We start from the raw sequence: 23,423 nt of genomic DNA, 5'->3' as shown, positions 1-23,423 counted from the left end.
CCACGAGTGTCGTTCCCTCACATCCCTCCTTCTGCCCCGGCATGGTCCGTCTCCAAGTGCAACCACTTGAGCGCGTTGTGCTTGTGCCAGAAATATCGATACTTCTTGCCATACACGTACATGGGCACTCCGAGAAGGCACAGAAATCCAGTGATCCCGCCCATGGTCCCGGCCATCTCGACCGCCCCGTGTTCCATGTACCAGTCAATGACATAGTTTGTAAGCCTGGCCTCCGGTCAGTTCGCCGTTTAATCGCTGGCAAGACGAGTCCGCGACTTACCCGTAGAAGAAGAAGTTTTTGAAGACCCTGTTCGTTGATCGGTTAGCCCGTCTCTTGCAGGGTAAGAAGATAGAAAGCAGCTGAATCACCACGACGCAAAAGGACTCACATGTTCATGATAAACAACTCGGTGCTGTTCTGGCGGTACGCGTCGAGTGCCCACTGCGTCGCGAAACTGGCAATTATGGTCATTCCGAACAGAATCACCCCCCAAATGAAGCAGATCAGGTAAATGTTCTCAAAGTTCTTGACCGCATAAGCCCATCCCACGAGACCAGCCACAGAGCATACACCACCCAAAGTCACGGGGAGGAGCGCAAATTCCGGCTCATAGACACCGTTGTTGCGGCGTGACATGTTCTTGACCAGCGGCTCCGAGACCACAAATGAGAAGATTGCACCCAGTAGCCCGCCAATGAAGGGTCCTGCCGACATGTACCCAACAGAGGCCGAGGACATCAGGTAGGGGGGCGAGGCGAAGATGACACCCGAGAGAATTGCCACGGCCACATACCAAGCAATAATGACTCCTGTCATCAAGACCTGGTAGAGAGCTCCCAAGTTGAGAAGTATCGCGACAGAGGCAATGGCCATCTTGATGACGGAATCGTCCACAAAGGTGCCGTTGTAGAGGGCGAGTTGCTGGACGAACGACTTTGGCGGCGGTATGGAATCCACGGATGTCTGTGTAGTGTTTGTCGTTGTCTTTTCCAGATCAGTATTTGTACCTGTGGCGGGTACTTTGGCATGGTCCTCCAAGTGATGTGCAGCTCGTGATTCCACACTCGCCAGCTTTTCCAGGTTCTCCTCAGAGCCCGCCGTGTCGATTTCGTATATGGCCTTCCGCCGATACATTGTCTCGGGACAGTAAAGAATGACAAAGATGGTTTGGATTGCCGCAAAAGGTATGTAGATGTGGAAGTTGTAATGCCAGCCAAGGTGATCCGTGATGACACCGGCAATGATGGAAATCCCATTGGAGATGGCCGCCAACAGGAAAATGATAATGGCAACTCTGGGACCTCTCTCGTGGACGAAGAACATGTCCCCGATGGACGCCACAGCAAGGGACTCGTATGCGGCTATGCCTATTCCTTGGAGGACTCGACCAGAAAGGAGCGTATTGTAACCCGAGGCCACTTCCGAGACGATGATTCCAATGGTGCCGATCAAGGATGAGAAGACGTACATGGGTCGTTTACCGTACTTTCGACCCAAGGCAGAGGCAAAAGGGCCCATGGCCCCCGTCGCGAGGAGAGAATATCCCGAGAGTTTGGCGACATCAGTTGGGGAGCGCTTGAGGTCTAGTGAGATTTGAATGATGCCAGCATTGAGGATCGGTCCCTGTGAAGTTTGTCATTCAATGCTGTAAGCCTGGCTTCGTGGCTGTCACCTACCGGCACCACACCGTGTATAATCACCCCAAAGAAGATGATGGTCAACACAATATGCTTCTTGAAGGATGACCAATTCAGCGGGTCGTTCGGATCTTCAGATGGCTGCGGCGCGAGAACAATGTGCGCATTCTTCCCTGTTCCATGCTTCAAACGACCCGTCTGCTGTTCCGAGTGGGCTGCTCGCTGGTCGAGGAGGACTGTTCCTGGAACGTGCGCAGTGGTGTTCGCCTCAAGCACACCCAGACCCATTTTGTTTGTTTCCCTTGCACTGGTTTGAGAGTGGTAGTGCTCACTCTTAATCGCGAGAAGCTGTTCAACGGTCTTTGCACATCAGATCAAGCTGCCGGACGAGCCCGTATATCAACAATCATATCAACCATCGGGGCAGAGTGGAGAGAGCCTCGTCTAGAATCCGGGGGCATCCAATTGTCAGAATCTGGGGAATATCGCTACCCCACCTTTCCTCATTGGACCAATGCATTGTCTGTTCACGGTTAGATTGCTTTGCTCAGGGCTAACATCAAAGGCCTAGAATCTGCCATGGTCTAGCCTCGATATTGGGTAACCGAAGCCTGGAAGCGAACTGGGTAGGTGTGGCCGTATTGGTAGAAAGGTGGTGCATCGTCTAGGGTCGAGGTAAGCCATGCATCCGGCTTTCCTCGTTGCTAGACACAATAGGCGACTGTCGTTTCCAACAGTGGCAACACATGCAAGGTTGAAGGCCCTCCTGACCTTAGGATACGAGAGGCAAGTTGGGGCAAGCTCGGCAAGCTGGATACCTCTGGGTATGAGACAAAGCCAGCTGTAAGTCGGGGAAGTGTCTCAGCCTTGCCTTAGGCATTTGTTCTGCTGGGGTGTATTGATCACTAGGGGCCAAGAACATGCTTCCCCAACAGTCGGTCGCTTGTCCATATGTATGGATGCTCATCTCGGGTGCAACTGGAGTTGCCCGCAGCCGAGATTGCTGGAGAAGATGAAGCAGACAGGGATAAACGAAAAAAGATAGTTGGTGAGTGGTGAGTGGTGAGCGGACTGAAGACTGAATGGAAGAATGTTTTGCAAGATTGAGTCCGTCTTCGCGTCCCTCTAGTAGATGCCTGGAATGATCCTCCATCTGACGCGCTTGCAGTAGCGCTCCCAGTCTTTTCCATATTTCCTCCGGCACTTCTCTTCATCCCTCATTTCTCTATGCACGAGCAGCACAGCAAAATACAAGACATAGAAATAGGTAAAAATCATCCCCCAACCACGAGCATCTCCTTGCACCACCTCTCTAGTTACATGACCGGTAACAGGATTCTGATACTTGTTAATGATGTATCCCGCAATCCCAGTAGGGAGAGAGTAGCTCCAGGACATGGTCCAGTCACCAAGATAGTTGATATGTCGCGCGTAACCCCACCAACCAGAGACAAGAAGTTTGGAGCCAGACTCGGTTGTTATGGTTTCAAGGTGTGATACTCGAGGATCATTGGGGTTGGTTCGGAATCGGTTCTTCTCGTTGTTTGCCCCTCGGAAGATATAGTATCCTAAGCCTTGCACGCCCAGCACGCCAGCGATGCCGCTGATGCCTAGGGTCAAGGGATATACCGCCAGATACCGTGCTTGTAGGCTGTAAATGAATGGAACCCAAGTCAGGTCACCGAAAGCGAGCATGAACCCGAAACCATCGGTGGTCACATCCATGGTGGTGAGAATTGCCGACTCCATGTAGAGTGAGTCGAGGACATAGAGCGATTGGAAAAGAGTGACCAGAATGATAGAATCACTAACAAAACCATGAACCTTGTACTGATGCACAATGAACGCGAGGTCGAGAATAATCCAGCCTAGCAGACCTGGCCTCAACTCGTTGAACACCTTGATATCGATCACTTGACCACCTGCGACGGGGATCCAACGCGGAACGGCGACACGTGGATTCAGCTCACGCCCAATGAAGAAGTCGTATAGCATGTTCCCAGTATGCCCTCCCTTGGCAAGTTCCCTATTCTCCGGATTTGGTTTACCTGGGTGAGGGATGTTGAAGGAAGCCAGATAGACATAGATTGCCTGGGCATAGGAAATGAGGAGATTCGCTGTAACAACTTGGGGGAGATTGTCCCAGATGAAGTTCCAGACTGCAAAGTCGGTTCCTTGAAGAGCGGTGCCCACGGCGAGACCAGCAAGGGTGAGGACCGCCGAGTTGAAGGAGTTGAATTTGTAGTGATGTCTTCCTCCCGTGCCCAATGTTGTACCGTCGACCTCTTGACCGGGCAGAAACAATTGCAGAGATAGACTCAGAGCATAGTATGCCAGCACCCACAGAATGACGTTCAGATCGAACAAGCCCCAGAGTCCATCCTCCGGCCATGGCGTCTGTTTCTTCAATTTCTCCAGGGTTAAAGTTCGTGGGTCCAGCAGTGCAGGCGCAGGGCAACCTGAGACGTCGTTGCACAGGAAGATGGTGGTATAGACGAGGATGGGCAAGCCGAACACTATGCCAGCAGCTCCCAGTCTGCTACGGCATCAGTATGGAGATATTTGGCAACGGAGTGTATCGACTTACGGGCCGCCAAATTCATAGCCATGCTTCTCCTCTGAAGCTTTCTCTGTCCTTGGTTTCACTGTCATTTTGCGTAGCTTTTACGAAGTGAGTACCAATGGAGTCGACAAAGGAGAGTGTAGAAACACAGACGGGAGGTTCAAAGAGAGTGAGATAGCGACAAATGAAGGCAAATGAGTGTCATTTCTATGTCCGCAGTTATGGAAAGCCAATGCAAAAGAGGGTGAAGCCAAAGGAAAAGTCAAGCCACCGGCATGTCCAGCAGCCGGATGAGATCATCATCACGATCAGGGCGCAGTTGTGGATGTGGATGCATCGCGTTGCATGTTGCGTGTTGCGTGTCGCGCCAACTCAAGACCACGAAAAAAGCTTCAGATACGAGTTCGTCTCGGAGGATTTTCTGATGGGTACAGCGTGTACTCGGTATTCCCAGTAGTAAACCGCAGATTGGAAGCATGTGTTGAAACCTCGAAACAATCGTGTGCCGTTGCCTTATCCGTGGCATCTTTGACCAACCCCAAGGATCCGCAGGCACACACATTTCGTCTGTTACTCCCTCCCTTGCTCCCTTGCTCCCCTATTACTGGTGCTATTCTGCCACTATCCCTTAACACCGCACCCTCATCCGCCTGTCGTTGTGCACTCCTACAAGCACTTTATCTGAAACTTGTACGCGTAGGCTGCCTTCGTGACATCCTCCCTTTCTCTCATTCACTCTTCCTTTCAACACACAATCAGCCTACACTGTTTTACCACCGGGCGCAGCATTCGCTTGTATTGCGCCGACGTTTGGACCACTTTCAGCTCACTATTTTTTTTTCCATCTCGCAAGGATACTGTAGGAGCAGCTTCTTGACAGACCTCACTCCCAAATCTCCGGTACCAGCAACCAGCCATGTACCTCTCAACTTCGTTCTTCCTCGTCCTGTTGTCATCATTACCCTCAAGTCTCGCTGCGACCGACGCGAAACCCCCACCGAAACCATGTACCATTCACTCCGCTTCAACCGGCTCATTCTTCGATCTCCACCCTCTACAATTGACCCTCGAGGGCACGAAATACCAAGTCGCCAGCAATGAATCGTACCATTCAAAAGGATATGACTATCCCGCAAATTTCACCATGAATTTCTGCGGGCCGGTCGTTGAGCAGTTGGAAGATGTCGAGGGAATACCCACCAGCAAACTGAAAAATATCTCGGCCTTCTACAGAGACGCCCACGGTGATATCTACAGCATTGGCCAACAGAACGATCAGCTTCTCTTCCGTGGCAAGAAGCTAATCCTCAACTACACCATGGGCTCGCCCTGTCCCGACCTTGATGAGGACGGCACTCCCATCGAGGGCCTCGTCGCAGACAAAGTGAATAACCGGCGCAAATCCACCCTTCTGTCCTTCATCTGCGACACATCCCCACTGCTCTCGACTCGCCCTGCTGTCTCCTTTCTGGGCTCTCCAGACCACTGCACCTATGTGTTCGAAGTCCGATCCCGTTGGGCGTGCGGCGGGACTACACAGTCCGGAGAAAAGGGCACACTCGGTCCCGGCGCAGTCTTTGGCCTGATTGCCGGTATTGCCCTGCTGGTCTACCTCATTGGAGGTATCGTTTATCAGCGTAATGTTCTGCATCAAAGAGGCTGGAGGCAGCTACCAAACTATGCCATGTGGGCGGGTATCTTTGGTTTCTTTTCGGTATGTATTTCCCCTTCATTGGTATCTCCTTGTTCATATCAGGTCGGGTCATGTTCCCTTACACACTGTGATATCTACAGAGGCCCTGTTCCGGGGGCCCACGCCGGAAGCGTTATGCGTCAGCTGGAAGAGATTACGATTGGAAGTCGGACCTGGCTTGACGACCCACGGCTAACCTCAAATTTCTCGATTACACATATAGGATATGTTTGTTATCCTGTTTTCCTCCTGTACGCAGAGGATGCCGGGAGGAGTCACTCAATTATTCGCCGGACGACGTGGCTACCACCGTGTAGGCACTGATGATCGACATGGACGAGGCCGCACTCCGGATGACGAAAATAGATTGATTGACCAACTCGACGAAGAGTGGGATGATTGAGCAATGCCACGAAGCTAATCGTATCAATTGCCCCTCCTACGACATCAAATCAACGCTTCTGAGACTCGCGGCGAATATTTACTGCAAAGGCTCCCTGGCTGCGTAAAGACGAACCCTCACATTACGCAAATCGAACTTTTTGTACCACATTCACGGGAGCAAAGTCCCGGTTTGATCACTCCATATCATCAACTATTGGGCCAGTCTTCTCCTGGAGTGCTTCGTGGTCCAAAAGGCACCGGGATTCACGTATTGCCCGAATTTTGCTCTCCACCAAACTGTCCACCAACGTCATCCCCTCCTTGACCGAGATCGCTCAAATCCATCCCGTCCAACGCGGTGCTGCCGAATTCCTCCATGCCACTGCCTCCAAAGTTCGGCGGTTCGATATTAAACGGTAACAGCCACGCCGAGGAGCTTGTGTCCAGCCCATTAGTCCCTCCGCCCGCGAAAGGATCATTAAATCCATATGTTGTCAAATCGAGTTGATCCCAGGGATTTGTGCTCGCATAGTTCCCTACAGAGGGCGAGTTGAGATTGTTGAGGGCCGAGGAAGTGGTTGGGTTGCCACCAGTGCTGCTGGTGCCTGTAGGGTCCATCCCAGCGTATGCGGCGCCAAACACCATTTGTCTATCGATAGCCGGCAAGGTGGATATGAAATGGAGGCTGTTGTAGTGCGGCGATGTTGGTGAACCACCATAGGTGTAAGGGTCTGGGAATTGGGCGTTCTGGTACAGTGACGGAGATGTTATATCGAAGCTCGCGAGATCAAATGGTTGATTGACGTTAAGGTTCAAGCTGAGATCAGCGCTCGTGGCTGGAAGATTCTGTCCAACTGATTGTTGGGACATGGATTGCCGTCGTTGCGGGTCTTGCCCAGCACTCGACTGACCAGCTCCAGCAGCAGAACTCGACGTGTTGTTGCTCTTGCCCTTTTCTCCCTTCTCTTCTTTTTCCGCCTTCTTGTTCTCAGCGACACTTTTCCCTCTTCTTCTCGGAATCTTCTTTCCCCGTCCGGCCAAGCCACCACTTCCATCATCAGCCTTGGAAGGCGGACTCAGACTCGCAAAAAACTCTTCCACGGACTGTAGGTCACTTCTCTGAGACATGACTGCCTCGGCGCCGCCCTGGGCGTGTTCGGTGCGGTACTCCAAATGAGACTTCTCCCACTCACTTTCGGAGACCCCGTGGGGGTACTTGTCAAACCAATCGCCATATTGAAACATGGTTTTGGATTTGTCTTGTTCTGATTTCGGTCTGTTCGGATCTGCTGGAGTTTCAGAGCGAGAGGGTGGGTTGGTATTGGACGTTAGCGCCGCGGTAGCATCCAATTCCATGGGCGTCTGCGTTCCGCTGCCTCCTGTGGCAGAGGAATGTCTACGCAAAAAGCTCATCCCAGAACCGGGTATTCCATTTGATCCCGGTCGACCATGGGCGTGGCGAAGTGTGGCGTCAGCAAAGGCGCGATAGATATCCTTAACCGACTCGGCCATATAATGAAACATACCCCAATACCGCTTCATCCTGGTGAGGTACTTATAGTTGTGCCGTAAATTCTCCTTGCTCTGCTGCTCGAGAGCAGAGTTCTTGGAAAATATCCCCCAGACATGTACTGTTGCGGCAGCATAGGCACAATAGCCCGCGAAGGGAACGGTCAAGGTATGACCTGTCGAATCGGCGATGAGTTTGCTGATGAGCGAGGCGGACTCGAGGACGATATTGGCTGATGCTGTGAGGAAGGCTTTAGGCATACCTTGTTGGGTGTAGTAATGGTGATGGGGTCTGTGGCTGGGTTGTGTGGGTATAGCAAAGCGGTGCAGAAAGAGGGAAGTTTGCGCCAGGACGATATGGAGAAAGAGATACTGATTTGCCAAACGTTCAGAGATATGGGTGGCAAAGTTTTCCGGTGTGTATGTTATGTCGTCCGGAAGCGAGGCCTTTAATTGGGATATCTGGCGTTGTAGGGTTGCAAATTGGGATAAAGGATCCCATATCGGGTGTGGATCCTTTTCCTTGCCTCCTAGATTGAGATATTTGACGATGCGTTTCCAGAGAACGACGGCACGAACAATGTAAGCAGCGACTCCCATATTTGCTTTTGCCTCTGCAGTGACATCCCCTGCATTGTTGTCGAGCGACGATTTACTGTTGGACATTGGCACGTTTCCATACAAATCTTCCGTAGATCCGGGTACCTCCATCTGGAAATGCGATTCTTTGATCGGCAACTGAATTTGGTAATAGTCTTCATTGAGAAAGGAAGGGCGCTCGGTGCCGGACGAGTTGAAGGTGTCCATCAGGTAACAGGCCCACATTGTTCGACGGCGAATCTCTCGATCTGTAAAAGAGAGTTCAGGTGGTTTGGGTCCTTTCTTGTTCTCATTTGAGTTGGCAATCTGGTTTCGACCGAGGGGATCGTGGTCGAGTTCGCGATGTAATTGTAAAGCATAGCCCATTCGCATTGCTTGGCCACCAAACGACCACGACAGCCCACCCTCACAGGTTCCAAAGTAGTGTAGACCCAACATAAGCATGGCTGTGAGAATGGTGATATTGGGCTCGTAGTGACGCTTCTCTACAATGCGCCTAGCGGGAGTTGCCCATTGCTCACCACGGAGAAACGCCGGCTCAGTGGAAACTTGCGGGTGTGTTGAGAAACGTGCAGAGATCGCACATACAGCCAAGATGAGAACTGGTGGGATCGTGCCAGCCTTCAGTTTTCGCATGAAGCTGGGCTTGTGCAAAAGGAGGTAAGATTGACCATAAACACAGTCGAAAAAAACTTCGGCAAGATGTTCTTGGATGTGTTGCGGTGGGAGAGACTCGGAGCCCTCAATAAAGAGCTTGTTCTCGCCGTCGCGCTGTTTACGGAGGCCAGCCGTCGGATCGAGCAAAGTAGTTTTCTCCCGAGAACTTCTCCAGTCATTGAGCTCTTGTGTGAACGCCTCATCGGCGGAGCGTTTCTTAGGTTGGTCTTTCTCCTTTTTCAGTGCCTGGCCCGGCAGAGGTGGCCGAACCGAGCCACGGCCAGTGGCGCCCAAATCGGGAAGTTCGTCCTTTGGAATGACTCGGATTACCCGGTCTTCCATTCTTTTCAGGCGCTTGTCCAGCATGGCCATATAATCCGTTCGAGGTGCAGCTTTCCTGGTCGTAACTTTATAGACGCAAGGTATGCGAGCACGTAGACAATGCTTGCAAGCCGGCTTCTCACCGGAACATCGAATCTTCTTTCGGCGGCAAGCAATACAAGCGAGAGGGAGGCGCTTCCTCTCTTTGCCTGCTTTTGTCTTGAGCTCGCTCCATGCTGGCGGCTTTTCCTCGTCGCCTTGCACCTTTTTGTTTTCTTGTTCATTGGTACTCGGTGCCTTTCTCGGTGATGAGTCTGCATTACTCGGCGGCTGCTTGCTAGTCCCGGGAGCCCACTGACTCAAAGCAGCAGCGCCAAAAAGATCATGATCGAAGGCGGAGTCAATACTTGCGAGAGAGGCGCGATGTTGAGGGCTAGGAATTTTGCTTGAGGAATAACCCACTATTGAGCCCCGACCTGGAAAGCCTTGACCGTGGCTCAAACGGATATCTGGCGGAGCATCAATACCACTGTTGCTGCTACCATGAGGACTACCGCCAAACGGAAAATTGAAATCGATGGAACCAGGAGATGAGGTGTCGAAGGCAGATGTGTTGGACTGAGGTTGAGGGAGATTGTCGATGCGGGGGTTACGTGCATCGGACATGATATAGCCTGAACTCGAGAGCAAACTACTCCGTTTTTCCCCTCGAGGCTGGCCAGATTGCTTTGATGAGCTTGTCATAATGTAGAGGAGGTGGAGAAGAAATATATGCTGGTCGACGGCATGTCCTCGAGTCGAGATAAAAGCTTCAAGAGTACCACATTGTCAGCTTGGCGGAAGCGAAAGGAGCCGAGGTTCCAAAACAATGTGGGACTAGATAGATGTAATATCAGAGTTTCCAGGCGACTATCGACGAATCTCAGGCTATGTTGCAGGAACACATGGTACGTAGCTCAAAAGGACAAGGCTGAAGAAGGGGTTTGTTGGTAAGACAGTGAGAAGTAGGTAGTTTGATGGCACGAGGTCCGACCGGGTGAGAAAATGTGGGAAAGTGAGAAGCGGGTAAGCGGTCGAATTGTGGATTGGCCTGTGGCGTCTCCCCAAGATGGGGGGAAATGCGAACCGGGGTAGTATCTTTTGTTTCTTTTAAATTGCAAAGGGGAACCCTTAACTGCTGAATCTGTACTGTGTAGTTCGGGGGAGCGTAATGTCCAGATGGCAGAGGAAGGTCTAGAACCTGAAAATCTGGTAATTATGGTGACGACGATGATGAAATAGCTGCTTTGCCACCCAGGTGAATGTTTCTCTGTTGCAGTGGTTTCTTATTCCCCAAGAAAGAGAGTCATTTGGGGCGTTGCTGAGCTGGCGAGAATATGGAGAGAGGATAAGGAGGAATAGGAGGACAATGACTGGTCAAGGACGACAGTAATGCTGGGGATGAGACTGGCGGCACGCGTTTCGTGTAGACGGAGAGGTCGAGCCTTCGGGGTAGATACGGAGGGATCGAGGGTCGCGAGTCGAATGGAATAGGCTAAAATAACCTTTGACAGTGGGTTCCAGGTTGAAGCTCGGCGCTGGCGGCGATTGCCCGGTGCCAGTTGTTGACTCGTTTGGGAACGAAGATGGCCATCCACAAACCGGGACGAAGTGTGTGGGAGAATATTTAAGAGGCGACGACGGGGCAACCAAGAGATGGGCGTTGATGGAGTGAAATGGCGCTGTCGACGGTGGATGGTTTTCCTGACGCAATGACAAGATCGACTTCCAATACCACCGAATCAAAATTGAGCTTTGAATAAAGAAATACGAGGCGACCGTGACCCTGAAGCCACTTGACGTCCACTGATCGAATTCTTAATGAGCAGCAAAATGGCGATGAGGGCGACGACATCAGACCCGGAACACGACGATGATGGAGCGCACAACCAGGTTCCAAGTTAGGTCCACGTGATGTGGTTATCCACGTGACGACTTCTTCAGCCTTTGGGCTGCAGGGCCGAATCTTCCTTTCCCTTACCTCGCGCGAGACGTTCTCGATGTTACCCTCCTTATAATTCCTTGTCTACAGCCAGACAGCCATGGAGAGATCGCGACTCCAGGGAAGCAACCTCTACCTTCATCACCTAAAGACCACTCCCCTATGGCATCCCTCGCTGAACGCGTGGCACAGCTCGCGCTGTTGACATTCAACTCCCTGCCTCCAAAATGTAAACCACGCACCTTACCAGATGGCACTACCGAATGGACACCAATGTCGGCAGTGATTCTGGCACAAGAAGGGCACGATGCGCCTCTAGCCTGTGTCTCGCTGGCGACAGGTACCAAGTGTCTGTCGGCTTCGGCCTTACCCAGATGTAAGGGTCTCGTGGTCCATGATTCGCACGCGGAGATCCTGGCATTGCGCGGATTCAATCGATGGATACTTTCTGAGGTCGAAGCAATTCTCCGTGATCCAACTTATAGGTCACCGTACCTGGACATCTCCCACCGAGACGACACTGGAAAGGCTTCAGGTTGCCCATTCAGATTAAAAGACCATGTGACCATCCACTTCTTTTCCACCGAGGCGCCGTGCGGTGACGCATCGATGGAGATCTTGATGGACTCTCTTCCTTCCGGCAACACGAAGCCTTGGCCAGTTGACAACAATATTGCCACTTTGCTGCAAGGTCGAGGCTATTTCTCTCTGCTAGGTCATGTCCGTCGAAAACCCGCTCGGGGAGACGCCGAGCAAAGTGGTTCCAAATCTTGCACAGACAAAATAGCTATCAAACAATTCACTAGTATCTTGTCCTTCCCAGCTGACCTTTTTGTAGAGAAGACTCCAAATGCCTACGTGAAAACTGTTGTGGTGTACGCCGACAAATACCACCCCGGAGGATATCAGCGCGCATTTGGGTCAGGAGGACGCTTGTCGCCACTTCGGAAAGCTGGGAACTTCTTCACAGTTGCACCTTTACCTGTGGACTTCGGCCGCTTCGCCTTTGAAAGACGACTGCAAAGTTCTGTCGACTCGACACAGGCGAAATGCAAAACGAGCAACGTTTCGGCTATATGGGTACATGCGGCTGACATCAACAGACGGAATGTGGTTGAAGTCCTCATCAATGGCGTGAAGCAGGGTTACAGGCAATGGGACGAGAGGTCGACCAAAGCCAGTATTGTCTCCAGAAAGGAGCTATGGGCCGTTGGCGCAAGGCTCAGCGGACACCTCGAAAATCTTAATATCGTCGATGATCCAAGCGGCGAGCTTGATCAGGAGAGCACTGGCTGTAACACAACGATTCAGAAGACGCTTTCCGCAACGACATATCAAGAGGCTAAATTGTCAGCACTGAGAATCCCTCACCAAATTTCTAAGGAACGTGTCACGGATACCCTGGGTAACTGGACGAAGAACACTGGCGATGGTGACTGGACCTGTGGCCTGCCTGACCACCAGATCCGATGAGTTTTGGCAAAGATTCTACGACAAATTACAATCTTGGTTGGTAGAGAAAGGCAGACAACATCTTTCCGCATAACACTCGCTTCACCTAGGGGATTAAATGGACGACTGCCACTTCCCTAAGACGAACACGGAGAGCCCAGTCTCCGCTCTGGCGAAAAGTGTAACCACTTTTGTCGTGACTGGTCAGACTTGTGATCTCAAGACATATTGTCTCAAGTTGTGCCGACTGCTTCCCCAACAGGCCTCAAGCAGTATCGCCTTACCGAGAGATAATCCAAACCTCCTACGTTGCCTTTGAAATCAACCTGCAAGCGGCAGGACCGCCAGGCAAATGAAGCCCCTCCTGCAAGGATCGTTCTCTGCCTGGGCCAGGATCTAGAGGGGTGGCAAAGGGCGGAAGCTCTGCCAGATCTCAGCGCCCTAGGGCCACAAAAGCTAAGGTGGTCAGGACTGCTACCAACTCGACGATAGATGCAGAGATCGCAGTTCCTATTTACTTGTATACCTGGTTCAAGTCGCTGAAGTCGAATACCTCCATTGGCCCCAACAGGCATGGTTATGCTGTAGGGGCTGCCTGATGTTGCCACCCTCTGTGCATTGCTGAAGAACTATCACCGAAACACAAATCAGTGACCAGATTTTCGAAGAATGGAAACTTCTTTTACAAGCTTCTAAACCCAGTTTTCTCTATTCGTCTTCAAAGTGCCGTGTATCTCATCTATTTGATTCCGGTCAACCTCCGAGAATCATCTATGGACCATTCATTTCATGTACCCTGTAACCTTGTCGGCGCTAGCCAAACATTCCTCTAACGTCTGCCAAAACTTGGTTATGTCGAGTGTCCTCGGAATTTTCACACCTTGCCCATTCATTGCCTTTGTTATCACTGTCCTTCCGATCTGCTCTCCTTCCAAGACAACATCGACATCCCATCTCTCGCCACCATTGTCATCAAAGTTGATTCTGACTGCGGCATCTGGATGGTTGCCCAACAACACCGCCACTGCGAGCGGATCGTGTAGCGGGGGTCCCTCGTTGAGCCCAAACACCTCAGCGTATTTATGTGCAAAGAACATGAGCAGTTCGTTAAACATTGTCCTCAGCCTGGTCGGGCCATTTATCCCATTCAACAGCATACGCTGAACTTCAGGCGTTGCGTAGGCTTGATGGGTCACATCCAGGGGAATAAGAGTCGTCTTTGCTTTCAAGAGCGGGTTTTGAAAGACCGACCGTGCAGATTCCGGGTCGGCCCAAATGTTGAACTCCGCGAAAGGCGTGCGGTTTCCACTTCTAGCGTGGGTGGTGCCCTTGTTATCTTGGTAAGGTTGGCCCATCTTTGGTGTAGATCCTGATGTCAGCGCTGTTTCCGAAGAGGCGTCTAGGCCAAACAGGCCCGGTTTCGCACGCCTCAGGCGGTGTACGATATAAGGGATTCTCAGTCGTTGACAACAGCCGCCCAAGGAAAGAGGGACATACCGAGACGTGAGTGAAATCTGAGCCGATCGCTCCCCCCATTATGGAAAGGCCCGCAATGTGTTCCGCGACGTCTGGGAAAAGGGCGAAGAGCAGAGCGACGTTCGTCAATGGGCCGGTTGCAACAAGATACGGCGTGCCTCTGGGTTGAGACAGCAGTGCGCTGCGCATTTCCAGGACGGCATTGCAGTGTGTCAATGCGAAACGGGTGGGCTTGGGGAGCAGATCTGTCCCTCCCAACCCGCTTGCGCCATGGATATCAGGAGCGGTATGAACGATACGGCAGAATGGACGCGGCGAGCCCGGGAAAACGTGGACTTCAGGTTTCCCAATCGCTTCCAGTACACTCAGGGCATTGTATGTACATTTTGATAGAGGCGCATTGCCGTGCACGGTGCTAACCCCAAGGAGGTTGAGGGATGGGTGATAAGCCGCAAGAAGGAGAGCACAGGCATCCTGATGAGCAGCAGAACCCATGAGTGTCGAGGCATTTCACATGAAGAGGGATGGATCAAGATAACTCACGTCATGACCTGTGCGAGGCCATGAGTCAAAGGGGGTTTAGCTGAGGGGTCGATGTTCACCTACCGGGATCACAGTCGAGCCAGACGGGCACTCTGTAGAAAGAAGCCATCTCCTCACCCATCCTAAGACGTAAGACAAGAGACCAATTGTCTAAAAGTGATTGCCTTGACTGGACCTGCGGCGCACATTTGACCTCGCTGGCACCCCAAATTGATATTGGGCTGAAAGAGGAAGGTCTCCCGATATTTTCCCGCATCGTCCCTCCAATCTGTCTCCCACTTTTACTCGTCCACCTCCTTCTCGTTCGCAGCCTTGACAATTCCCCATCCGCCAATCATACGTTGACACATCCTCTCGACACCCCTTCAGTCATCTAAACCGGTGAGCGAACCTCGACCGGCCCCTGCATTGCCAGCGTGGCTCGCGGGAACATCACTGAGCAGTGGACTACAAAGACCTGCGCAATGCTCCTCCACACCATGGTTCTGACATGACCACCTCAAGTTCCTCTCCTCCGAGACTGCCCTTCCCAACCGTAGCGACGAAGGCCTCCTCCACCGCTCAGTCTTCTCAGCTGACCGTTGCGGCTGACAGCAAGGCCTCCCCGGGTCCTCGACCTGCCTCTCGACCTCAACCCATCGCCAGAGCCCGTCAGGATGCTGCGGCCCCGGACCCTACCTCGGAGAGAGCGACTCTGTCCCTGATCAGACGGACTTTGGTGGCAGATGGAAGTCATGGAGCAGATCGGAAGGTGTCACCGGCGCCAATTGAAGGGGTCTTACCGCCACTTACCAGTTCCAACGAGGTAGATGTGCAGCTGTATGCAGTCGTTGCCATAATCATCAAGGACTTTGTCAACTCGTGGTACTCCAAGATCACGCCAGACCGCACATTTGTGGATGAGGTCATTCAGATTATTGCCCATTGCAGTCGCGCACTGGAGCAGAGGATACGGCAGGTGGATGTCTCGGAGTTGATACTGGACGAGTTACCTGTGTTGGTTGAGAGACACATTGCTGGTGAGTAGGAGGGCATGAAAAGTCAAGTTACGTCGTCTCGATATTGACCATATTCCTCTGTCAGCCTACAGGACGGCCACTACTGCTCAAGCTGCTCTGCAATACGGTGAAAATCCCCGACGAATCTATCACGCCCTGAACCCACATCCAGCCCTCGACCCTTCTCTCCCACCGGAGCAACAACAAGCCTACGAGTCTGCCTACCGACAGCTGCTCGTTCAAGGGGCACTGGCGGTTCTCCTACCAACCGAAGACCTGGCAAATGCTTGTCTCAGAACATTGGTGAGCGATATCATCTCCGACCTCATCCTCGGACAGGCAGTGGCGCAGAAACTTTGTGAGCCGTGGTTCCTGCACGGGACTGTCTCAAAAGTGGTGGAGATAGTGACATCGCCTCCTACACCTGCGTCTCGTGCCAATGCCGTCGATGATCAGGAAATCCTTCAGCCAGACGGCCGCCAAAGCCGGCTGGAGCAGTTTGGCCTATTAAGTTCCAATACTGCCACACAAGAGAGTTATTCGTCGGACCGGCACCAATCATCTGTTAGTGCGTGGTTTTGGAGACTGCTTCAGTACGCCTTCATGGCATACCAGTTGACGCGGTTCATCCTTGTCGGCCTGGCTTTTGCCCACCATCTACCCCGGAGAACCCGCCATCAGCAGCATCTTCTTGCCGGCTCCACAACGACGCCATCCAAGGAGCAGTTGTCCACCTCGTCAACACGGCAAGTATCGGGGCCCGATCATCAACCCCCCCGCGCTGTGATCAATTACAGAGTCTTCTCCTGCATCTCTAGCATGCTCGATTTGACCATCCGCATGCCTTGGCTGGCTGGCTCATTGGGGTTCTGGCAGCACATGCTAACCACAGGGCCGGGCAGGTATGGTGCTGCCAACTCCACGCTGGACAAGTAAGTGCCACAACTCTCCTTTTTCCACCACAGACCCTCAGCCTCGCCCGTCTTTTTGAATCCATTCTTCCCTATTGCCCCATCTGTCTCACCACGGGGATTTCGGTAACCCTCTGGTTCTTTTTTTATCTTGGGACGATTGCATGAAGGTCTGGTCATATGATGGGATCAGAGTGATTGCGAGCCAATGGGTCCTCGATATCAGCGTGTGTGCGATACAATCCTCTTGTTCGTCATCCACCTGTTTGAATCAGGAGGGTGTGGATCGCGAGATGATACCGGTATCCAGCCAATCCCCGCTGTTACAAGTAATGACGGTCACGCTTGTGTACTGTGTGTACTGTCGTACTGCTCATTACGCGCTCTCATTGGACGGAGTTGCTCTATCACGCCTTACCGGATTCAACTGGTTTGTTTCTCCCTGGTGATGTTGGTCCGGTGGTCATGCCCCCTGGCTGCTCTCTTTCTCTGCTGGTGGAGTTCGCTCGCTCATGCTCGTCGACCAACTGTACGTCAACGCCATGTCGACAAAGCTATCTTGAACGATCGACCATCGTGACGATCTTCACCAAGCGACCACCTCGGGGCAGATGACCGAAAAAAGCAAAAAGATCAGTTTTTGCAGCCAATTGCGTCCCCAGATTTCTTGGGTTTTCTTCGCTTCCCTGGCAAAATGGTGCCAATTTTCGAACAGGGAGGGCGACATGGATCGGCCCCGCCCTTCTTCCCTCATGTCTCCGTCGACTTGCCCTTCCTGATACCTGCAATTATGCTACCAGCCAGACGAACCCCCAATCTCGACCAATTGCTACCGATGCAACTTCTTAAATCGCTAGTCTCGACTCTGAATCAGCAGACGGGCCCCCGAAGCAGATGTTCTCGACTTGACCAAGGCAAAATCTCACCAGAAAGAGCCATTTTTGAAGTCGCTTACCAATGAAACGCCTCCCACCTCTAGCATTTTGGAAAAGGTGCCTTTTTGCGGCCCCGATTGGCCTCCCCGTGGCGCTTTTCCACAATGGAATGCCTGTTCGATAAAGTCCGGCCTCCCACTTTCTTCAACGGCAGTCGTCGGCTTCCTTCGGCACGTGCCGAGGGACAATCGAGTTCACCAGGCACTGCGATAATGGTTCCTTCAAAACCATGTTCTTTTTACGTCACAGCTGTGTTAGAACCCTACAGGTCAGACTTGTCAGCCCATCCTCCCACGGATATCCGTTATCTGTCACTCGATTTTGTCGGGCCTGCCTGCAATCATCAACGGTTCGCATGCGTTCTTGTGTGACCCCCTCGAGCGAACCTCGACGGGAAACTAGTCTGCGGTCTCCAGTTCCCAGAGACCCTTAGACTTACCGACTTCGGCTTGGGCATCCTTTTTGCAATATTCTGCACCCAGCAACTCCACCCCAACCTAATTTTCTTTGCAAGTGGCGCTTCGAGACTCGAAATCACTCGCTGGTCAGCTTTGGACGGTGGAAACTTCGTACCACACCCTGAGTCCTGCATCATTTGGGCTGGAAGACTTGACGACCCTTGATCCTAGCTTCCTGGTCATTCGAAGCTGTTGCAAACTGCCTGCAGAAACACTAGTCTCTGCTCACAAGGTTGCGCATTGCTTCAAGCCCTTTTTTGCGACTTGCTGTGAGCTAGAACTGCGCGTGGACGCATTGAGCTCCTTCGCCCCAAGGCAGTTACCATGCTCTCCGCGGGCCTGGATCATCGTGTATTTTGGCGCCTGATTTGCGCAGACAAGCACGCCAACGCCAGTCCTGTGAACACATGCTCGCAACATGCGATCCACGGGCTCTAGGCGCGGTTTTCGGCGCACGCCGGTGCACCTCCTGAGTCCTTCCGCCTTGTGCTACCCTGGGTCGCGTAACGACGTCGAGGTCTGGGTCACGTAGGTCACTTTGGATCATCTTGGAAGTGTTTGGGTATCAAGTGATGGGCGGTGATGGGCAGCGATGAGGCATATTGGGCAGCAGTGAGGTGGTGATAGTGGTGTTTTGGGTTCGTGAGATCCACAGTGTCGATCTCCCGCAAATCTCGCCTCAGTGAAGCGCGAAAGTGCAACAGGACGGTTGAGCAAAACACCGAGCCACAAGATTGAACTGGCGACGAGAACAGTCCTTCGACAGAACTGATTGAAGGAGCGGAAGCGCATGTTGGACTGCTCTACAACTCGCAATGTTGCCCTTTGTCTGCATTTCCAGTTAAACTTGATAACCTTGGATGAGCGGGCTTTACTGACAACTTGATATTATCTGGACAGGTTCCTGTATCACACAATATCCACACGCCTCTTCTCGCCAGCACTAATACCACCTCTATTGCTGCAGATTCGAACCCTTATATTTCCCAACAACACTCTCGGTCCTCCTCCCCCGCCTCCTCCATCCGTGGAAGAAGCACGCAAGATCCGGTCAAAGGCAGCCACTGATATTCTTTCTCTAATCCCTAAACCTATGGGCAAGACATTCTTTGCTATTCCAAACGTCGGGACTGCTGAAGATGAGGAGATGGAAATGCGGATAGAGGTTGAGGAGAGGCTGTTGGGATGGGTAGACGATGCAGAGACGAACAAGTACCTCATCTATGCTATTTTGGAGCACGTCCTGCTCAAGCTTGTGCCAGAAATGATGGACAAAACGCCGTCTGAGCTTCTGGCCGAGAGAGGAGTGGATTTAGTTGCGTCGGGAGAGGTTGACAAGGTGGCGGGGTGGACTAATGGGGCCTGAGGTTGGAACACAGGGAGGATAGGGGAGGTCCAGTTCCTGGACGAGAGGAAATGTCTCGAATCTGCACAATGTGTACAGGTATGAGGACTTGCAAATCTTACTGTTGTTCTTGCCTCTGGACTGAAGACAATTTAACCTCCTTTCCTAGTGTTTGCTGAGTCGAGATTGTAGAAGTAAACGAGCTGACCTTACCTCGTACTCGACTCTGGGACGCAGGCCATGTCCAGGGATCCCTTCCCCCTCCCCATCCATCGGCACTCTTGTTCTCTGCTTCTTTACCTCACATTTGCACGGTCCCAAGGAGGGACACAGACAGTGTCTCTTTGCACGCTGTCGTCCCGAGCCGAACCTATTCACCAAAAGGTCACCCCCCATGGTCGAAACTTCTGACGTCCAGGACCACCTATCTGCGGGCAATGTGAGATTGGTCGAGCTCCTCAGCATATTACTACATGCTACTTGTGCTGCGAGCGCATCTGTCGGCAGTTTCAAGTCCTCCATCGTTCCACTATGCTCAATCAGCTGAACAAATCCTCTACTAGACCGTCAATTCAGCCCTCTCCTCCTTCGATGCCCCATCTCTGGTATCTCAAGACCTTGAAAGTCAACCGGCACTGGAAGACGACCATAGAAGGGCGCAATGGAAAGTGAAAAGAAGAGTCTAAGAGCTGGAAGGAAGGGTAGAAAAGTGAAGTTTCTGCAGAGGACGATGGCACTGCTTTGTCTTTCGTCTCTGTCTCTCTCCTTGTCCCCTTTCCTCTGGCCCTATCTCTTCACCTCTACAGAAGAAACAAGGCACTCACACCGTGGCACAAGAGCAAGATCCCTAATCCTAGTCATACATGCCTTTTCTATGACAGGCAACACGAACTCCTCTCGACATGAGCCAGGCTTTTCGAACTAACAGACGTCCCCTTTGCTCTACTGCTGCTACTGCTACTACTACTACTAGTCCTTCTCTTCCTCTGCCTCTTCACATCTACACACGAGTCGAGTCCCATTCTCTTCGGTCGCCCTTGCTTTCAAGGAGAAACAACTACTACGACAAAGCAGATTCGACGAAGGACAAGTGGAAAATGGTGGCAGAGTGACAAGATGAAGAATTAGACAACAAGAACGCCCATGATCACAAAGAGAAACAGAAAACCCCTATCACAAGAGCAACGAGGAAAAGGGAGACTGGTCTGTTCGCCACCATACATACAGCAGGGAGTTTTTGTCTTGTTATTTGGTTGTTGCTGCCAGTGAGCGAGCGAGCAATCGCATCTTCTCTTCCTTGCCCAGCCGTGCCTTTTCTTTTATGGTCTGGTGAGGACTATTTCTCTTTTATATGCGAGCCTTGCCAGCCTCTAACCCTTGTGGTTTTCAACTGTCTTTTTCTCCTTCTCTCATATCTTGGGACAGATGACACATGCATACGAAGTGCTACTCTGTCTCTGTTGCTCTTGTTCTCTTGTCCTTTACATCTCTGTTCTTGATCATCAAATTAACTTCTTCCTTTAGAGGAGCTGATCAGCCATGTTCACAATTGTGTGTGTTGTTGGTTTTCTATGTACTTTTTGCCTTTTTCTTTCTCGGCCTAACTGGGAGAGCTCCCCTTTTTGGTTTTCTCCTGATATGCGTTCTGCTCTCCTACCTTTCCTCGCTCTTGTCTCGTCAGATATTCCTTTTCTCGAGGAATATTCACCCAAAAGAGTGAGAAAAAGGGGATGTTGTCATTGAAATATGGTCAAAAGAAGGATATCCAGGACGTTGAAAATGCAAACCCCTCCAGAGAGACATGAGTGAAAAGAAAAGGGGGAGAGAAAACACAGAAATACAAGATACTTGGGCTGTATAGAAAAAGCCGAGTCTTCAGGTAATATACAATATACATAGTTTTAACTACCGAGAGACAAAACAGCTCAGATAGGCCTGCCGAGGGAGGGGAAAAGGCCATTCGGTATAGACAGCAGCTTCAGCTCCAACTTCCAACCACGATATATTTCCATGACCCCATCAGAAGATCCAGGATCGAAATAAATGGGGGTTTTAGAAGAGGCCGTGTTTTGCTTCAGAAACGACCGATCGACCAGCCTTTTTGAGTCTTGATATGGTTTGTTTTGTACATTTTCTCCCTTTCTCTTCTCTTCTCATGTCGTCTCAGTAATATTTGTTTCCCTCCTTTCCCCCTCCAGAATCCTTTGGAGAATCAGGATCGAATGATGGCCTATCAGGGGGGCCTTTTTAGGGGGGTGGGACACGGGCTTTGTGAGGAATCTGTCAAGGGCGAATTCAGCAATTTCGAGGTATTGGTCCTTCAAATACTCCCCAGCTTCTCGACTTGGTGAGAGGCACCTATTTGCCTGGGTTCTGAAGGCTCAGCCATAAAAGAAAACAAGTACAATTCCTCATTTCTGTCAAACCTCTTTCCAGCAGGGGAAGATGCTCTCTCTCGCGAGCAAGACAAGGGCTGGTAGAACATAATTTGAAAAGAAGGGCAGCAAAAGCACAAGGACTCGCTCGACATGGCACCAAGGACCAAGGTCCATCGGTGAACCAGACAGGTTGCTTCTTGGGGTCCTTATCCCACCCCTTTTCTTACGCTGATCAGCCTGGAGGATGCTCTAAAAATGTACTCTTAGAGCTCGAGGCGAGGTAGAAAAGTGCGCGGCGTTCATGTCGATTCGAAAAGCTACTCATGGGCTGGCAGCTGCCCAGTGCTCAGCAGCCGGCGAGTGTAGTCTCTGGTCAGGGACGGAGTTGCTATTCTCTGAAGTCTGACTTTCCGTTTTTGCCGTTGCGAGCTGTGAAACGGGAGGTACATGTTTTGAGCCTCCCATTGGCAATGTCTCACTGTACAGAGTTTCGACTTTCTTTTTCGGGCCATTTTTGGCTGCTCTGGTCTGCCTTTCAATTGGGAGGTCGAATTGTATGATATTAGTGCCGTGCCGCTCCCAACTCTTTTTTTGGGGCCCCCAGATCTCCACCTGGCTTCGGTAGGGAGTGAGCATCATTGCGATTGCGAGATTTCGTTATAGGAAACTTCAATTCGTTGCCGGCCCCGGGAGGCGGTTCTTTTCTGGGTCGTTCTAGTAAGCGGGAACCAAGTTCCTCCAATAGAGGTGATTTCTTGAATATGGAGAGAGTGAGAGAGAGAGAGACATACACTTTCTTCTGATTAGACAGACTGGGAGAGACCCTTTTTTTTTTCCTTTTCAGCAGTTCCATTGTTGGAAGTCATCCGAGCTCACCGTCATTTAAAAGTACCCTGAGTGGCTGGAAAAGGGACCATTCATGAAGCAAGCACAGCAGGATGCTGTGATATTGGTACAAAGTACTGTGGCACCCCTCTTTTTTTTGGGCTGTGCTGTTACAGACGGAGTTGGACCCCCTTTTTGCGAAAGGATCCACGGCTTTGCCTTGCGTCCCCATGTGACAACTCTTTTCCCTATCTTTTTTTTTCAGGTTCGACAGTGTGTACATGGGCGCTGCGGAACTGACGCTCTGTTGCCTGGTCCAGAGACTGCCTCGCCCTGCGACAATTCGCTCAACGTGATGGCGAGAGGGAAAATGATTGACGGCCGTGCAATGAGACGAGGCGTGTGGGGGGAGAAGACAACAACCTGGTCACCAAGAGGCAGGGGTCGGTGGACAAGAATCCCAAGAAGCCAGCAACAGAGAAGGGAGTGTCCTGCGCGAGAGAAGAGGGGACAGAAGGAGAGAGAGAGAGAGAAAGAGGTACAGCCAGAGAGAGGAATACGACCGTAGGTGGTAGTCAGCTCACGCCATTGGCGTTGATAGTCCAGCGACCTGAACGGCGAAGGCGCAGTTCTGCCTTGTCATGAACACCTACCCTCCTGTCTCTTATCCCCCTCTGACGCCGCCTGCCTATCACTCCCTGTCGCTCTCTGTTACGTCTCTGCCTTCTTACCAAACCAAAATACCTACTTTAATTT

At 51.6% G+C, this 23,423-nt stretch overlaps 7 protein-coding genes across 7 annotated transcripts; 3 read left to right on the top strand and 4 right to left on the bottom strand.

Moving 5' to 3' along the window:
• Nucleotides 1-17: 17 nt before the first annotated feature.
• AYO21_11546 (hypothetical protein) lies at nucleotides 18-1,926 on the bottom strand (the record flags this gene model as incomplete). Its single annotated transcript, XM_022661435.1, has 4 exons — nucleotides 18-225; nucleotides 281-307; nucleotides 390-1,624; nucleotides 1,678-1,926. 4 exons carry the CDS (start codon nucleotides 1,924-1,926, stop codon nucleotides 18-20), a joined length of 1,719 nt encoding a protein of 572 aa, XP_022506251.1.
• An 837-nt stretch (nucleotides 1,927-2,763) lies between these two features.
• On the bottom strand, nucleotides 2,764-4,290 carry AYO21_11545 (hypothetical protein; the record flags this gene model as incomplete). Its single annotated transcript, XM_022661434.1, has 2 exons — nucleotides 2,764-4,174; nucleotides 4,226-4,290. 2 exons carry the CDS (start codon nucleotides 4,288-4,290, stop codon nucleotides 2,764-2,766), a joined length of 1,476 nt encoding a protein of 491 aa, XP_022506250.1.
• Nucleotides 4,291-5,117: 827 nt separating this feature from the next.
• AYO21_11544 (hypothetical protein) lies at nucleotides 5,118-6,076 on the top strand (the record flags this gene model as incomplete). The annotated part of the gene is made up of 2 exons (XM_022661433.1): nucleotides 5,118-5,915; nucleotides 5,996-6,076. 2 exons carry the CDS (start codon nucleotides 5,118-5,120, stop codon nucleotides 6,074-6,076), a joined length of 879 nt encoding a protein of 292 aa, XP_022506249.1.
• Nucleotides 6,077-6,542: 466 nt separating this feature from the next.
• On the bottom strand, nucleotides 6,543-10,031 carry AYO21_11543 (hypothetical protein; the record flags this gene model as incomplete). The annotated part of the gene is made up of 1 exon (XM_022661432.1): nucleotides 6,543-10,031. The coding sequence occupies one exon, from the start codon at nucleotides 10,029-10,031 to the stop codon at nucleotides 6,543-6,545; it is 3,489 nt and encodes a 1,162-aa protein (XP_022506248.1).
• Nucleotides 10,032-11,237: 1,206 nt separating this feature from the next.
• On the top strand, nucleotides 11,238-12,819 carry AYO21_11542 (hypothetical protein; the record flags this gene model as incomplete). Its single annotated transcript, XM_022661431.1, has 2 exons — nucleotides 11,238-11,304; nucleotides 11,363-12,819. 2 exons carry the CDS (start codon nucleotides 11,238-11,240, stop codon nucleotides 12,817-12,819), a joined length of 1,524 nt encoding a protein of 507 aa, XP_022506247.1.
• Nucleotides 12,820-13,580: 761 nt separating this feature from the next.
• On the bottom strand, nucleotides 13,581-14,153 carry AYO21_11541 (hypothetical protein; the record flags this gene model as incomplete). Its single annotated transcript, XM_022661430.1, has 1 exon — nucleotides 13,581-14,153. One exon carries the CDS (start codon nucleotides 14,151-14,153, stop codon nucleotides 13,581-13,583), a length of 573 nt encoding a protein of 190 aa, XP_022506246.1.
• Nucleotides 14,154-15,307: 1,154 nt separating this feature from the next.
• On the top strand, nucleotides 15,308-19,485 carry AYO21_11540 (hypothetical protein; the record flags this gene model as incomplete). The annotated part of the gene is made up of 3 exons (XM_022661429.1): nucleotides 15,308-15,836; nucleotides 15,901-16,747; nucleotides 19,020-19,485. The coding sequence occupies 3 exons, from the start codon at nucleotides 15,308-15,310 to the stop codon at nucleotides 19,483-19,485; spliced, it is 1,842 nt and encodes a 613-aa protein (XP_022506245.1).
• Between the last annotated feature and the right edge of the window lie 3,938 nt (nucleotides 19,486-23,423).

The sequence above is a fragment of the Fonsecaea monophora genome, assembly GCF_001642475.1.
Source record: "Fonsecaea monophora strain CBS 269.37 chromosome Unknown Scaff166, whole genome shotgun sequence".
NCBI classification, from domain to species: domain Eukaryota; kingdom Fungi; phylum Ascomycota; class Eurotiomycetes; order Chaetothyriales; family Herpotrichiellaceae; genus Fonsecaea; species Fonsecaea monophora.
The sequence above is the reverse complement of the archived record's forward strand: the minus strand, read 5'-3'. Positions and strand labels throughout refer to the sequence as shown.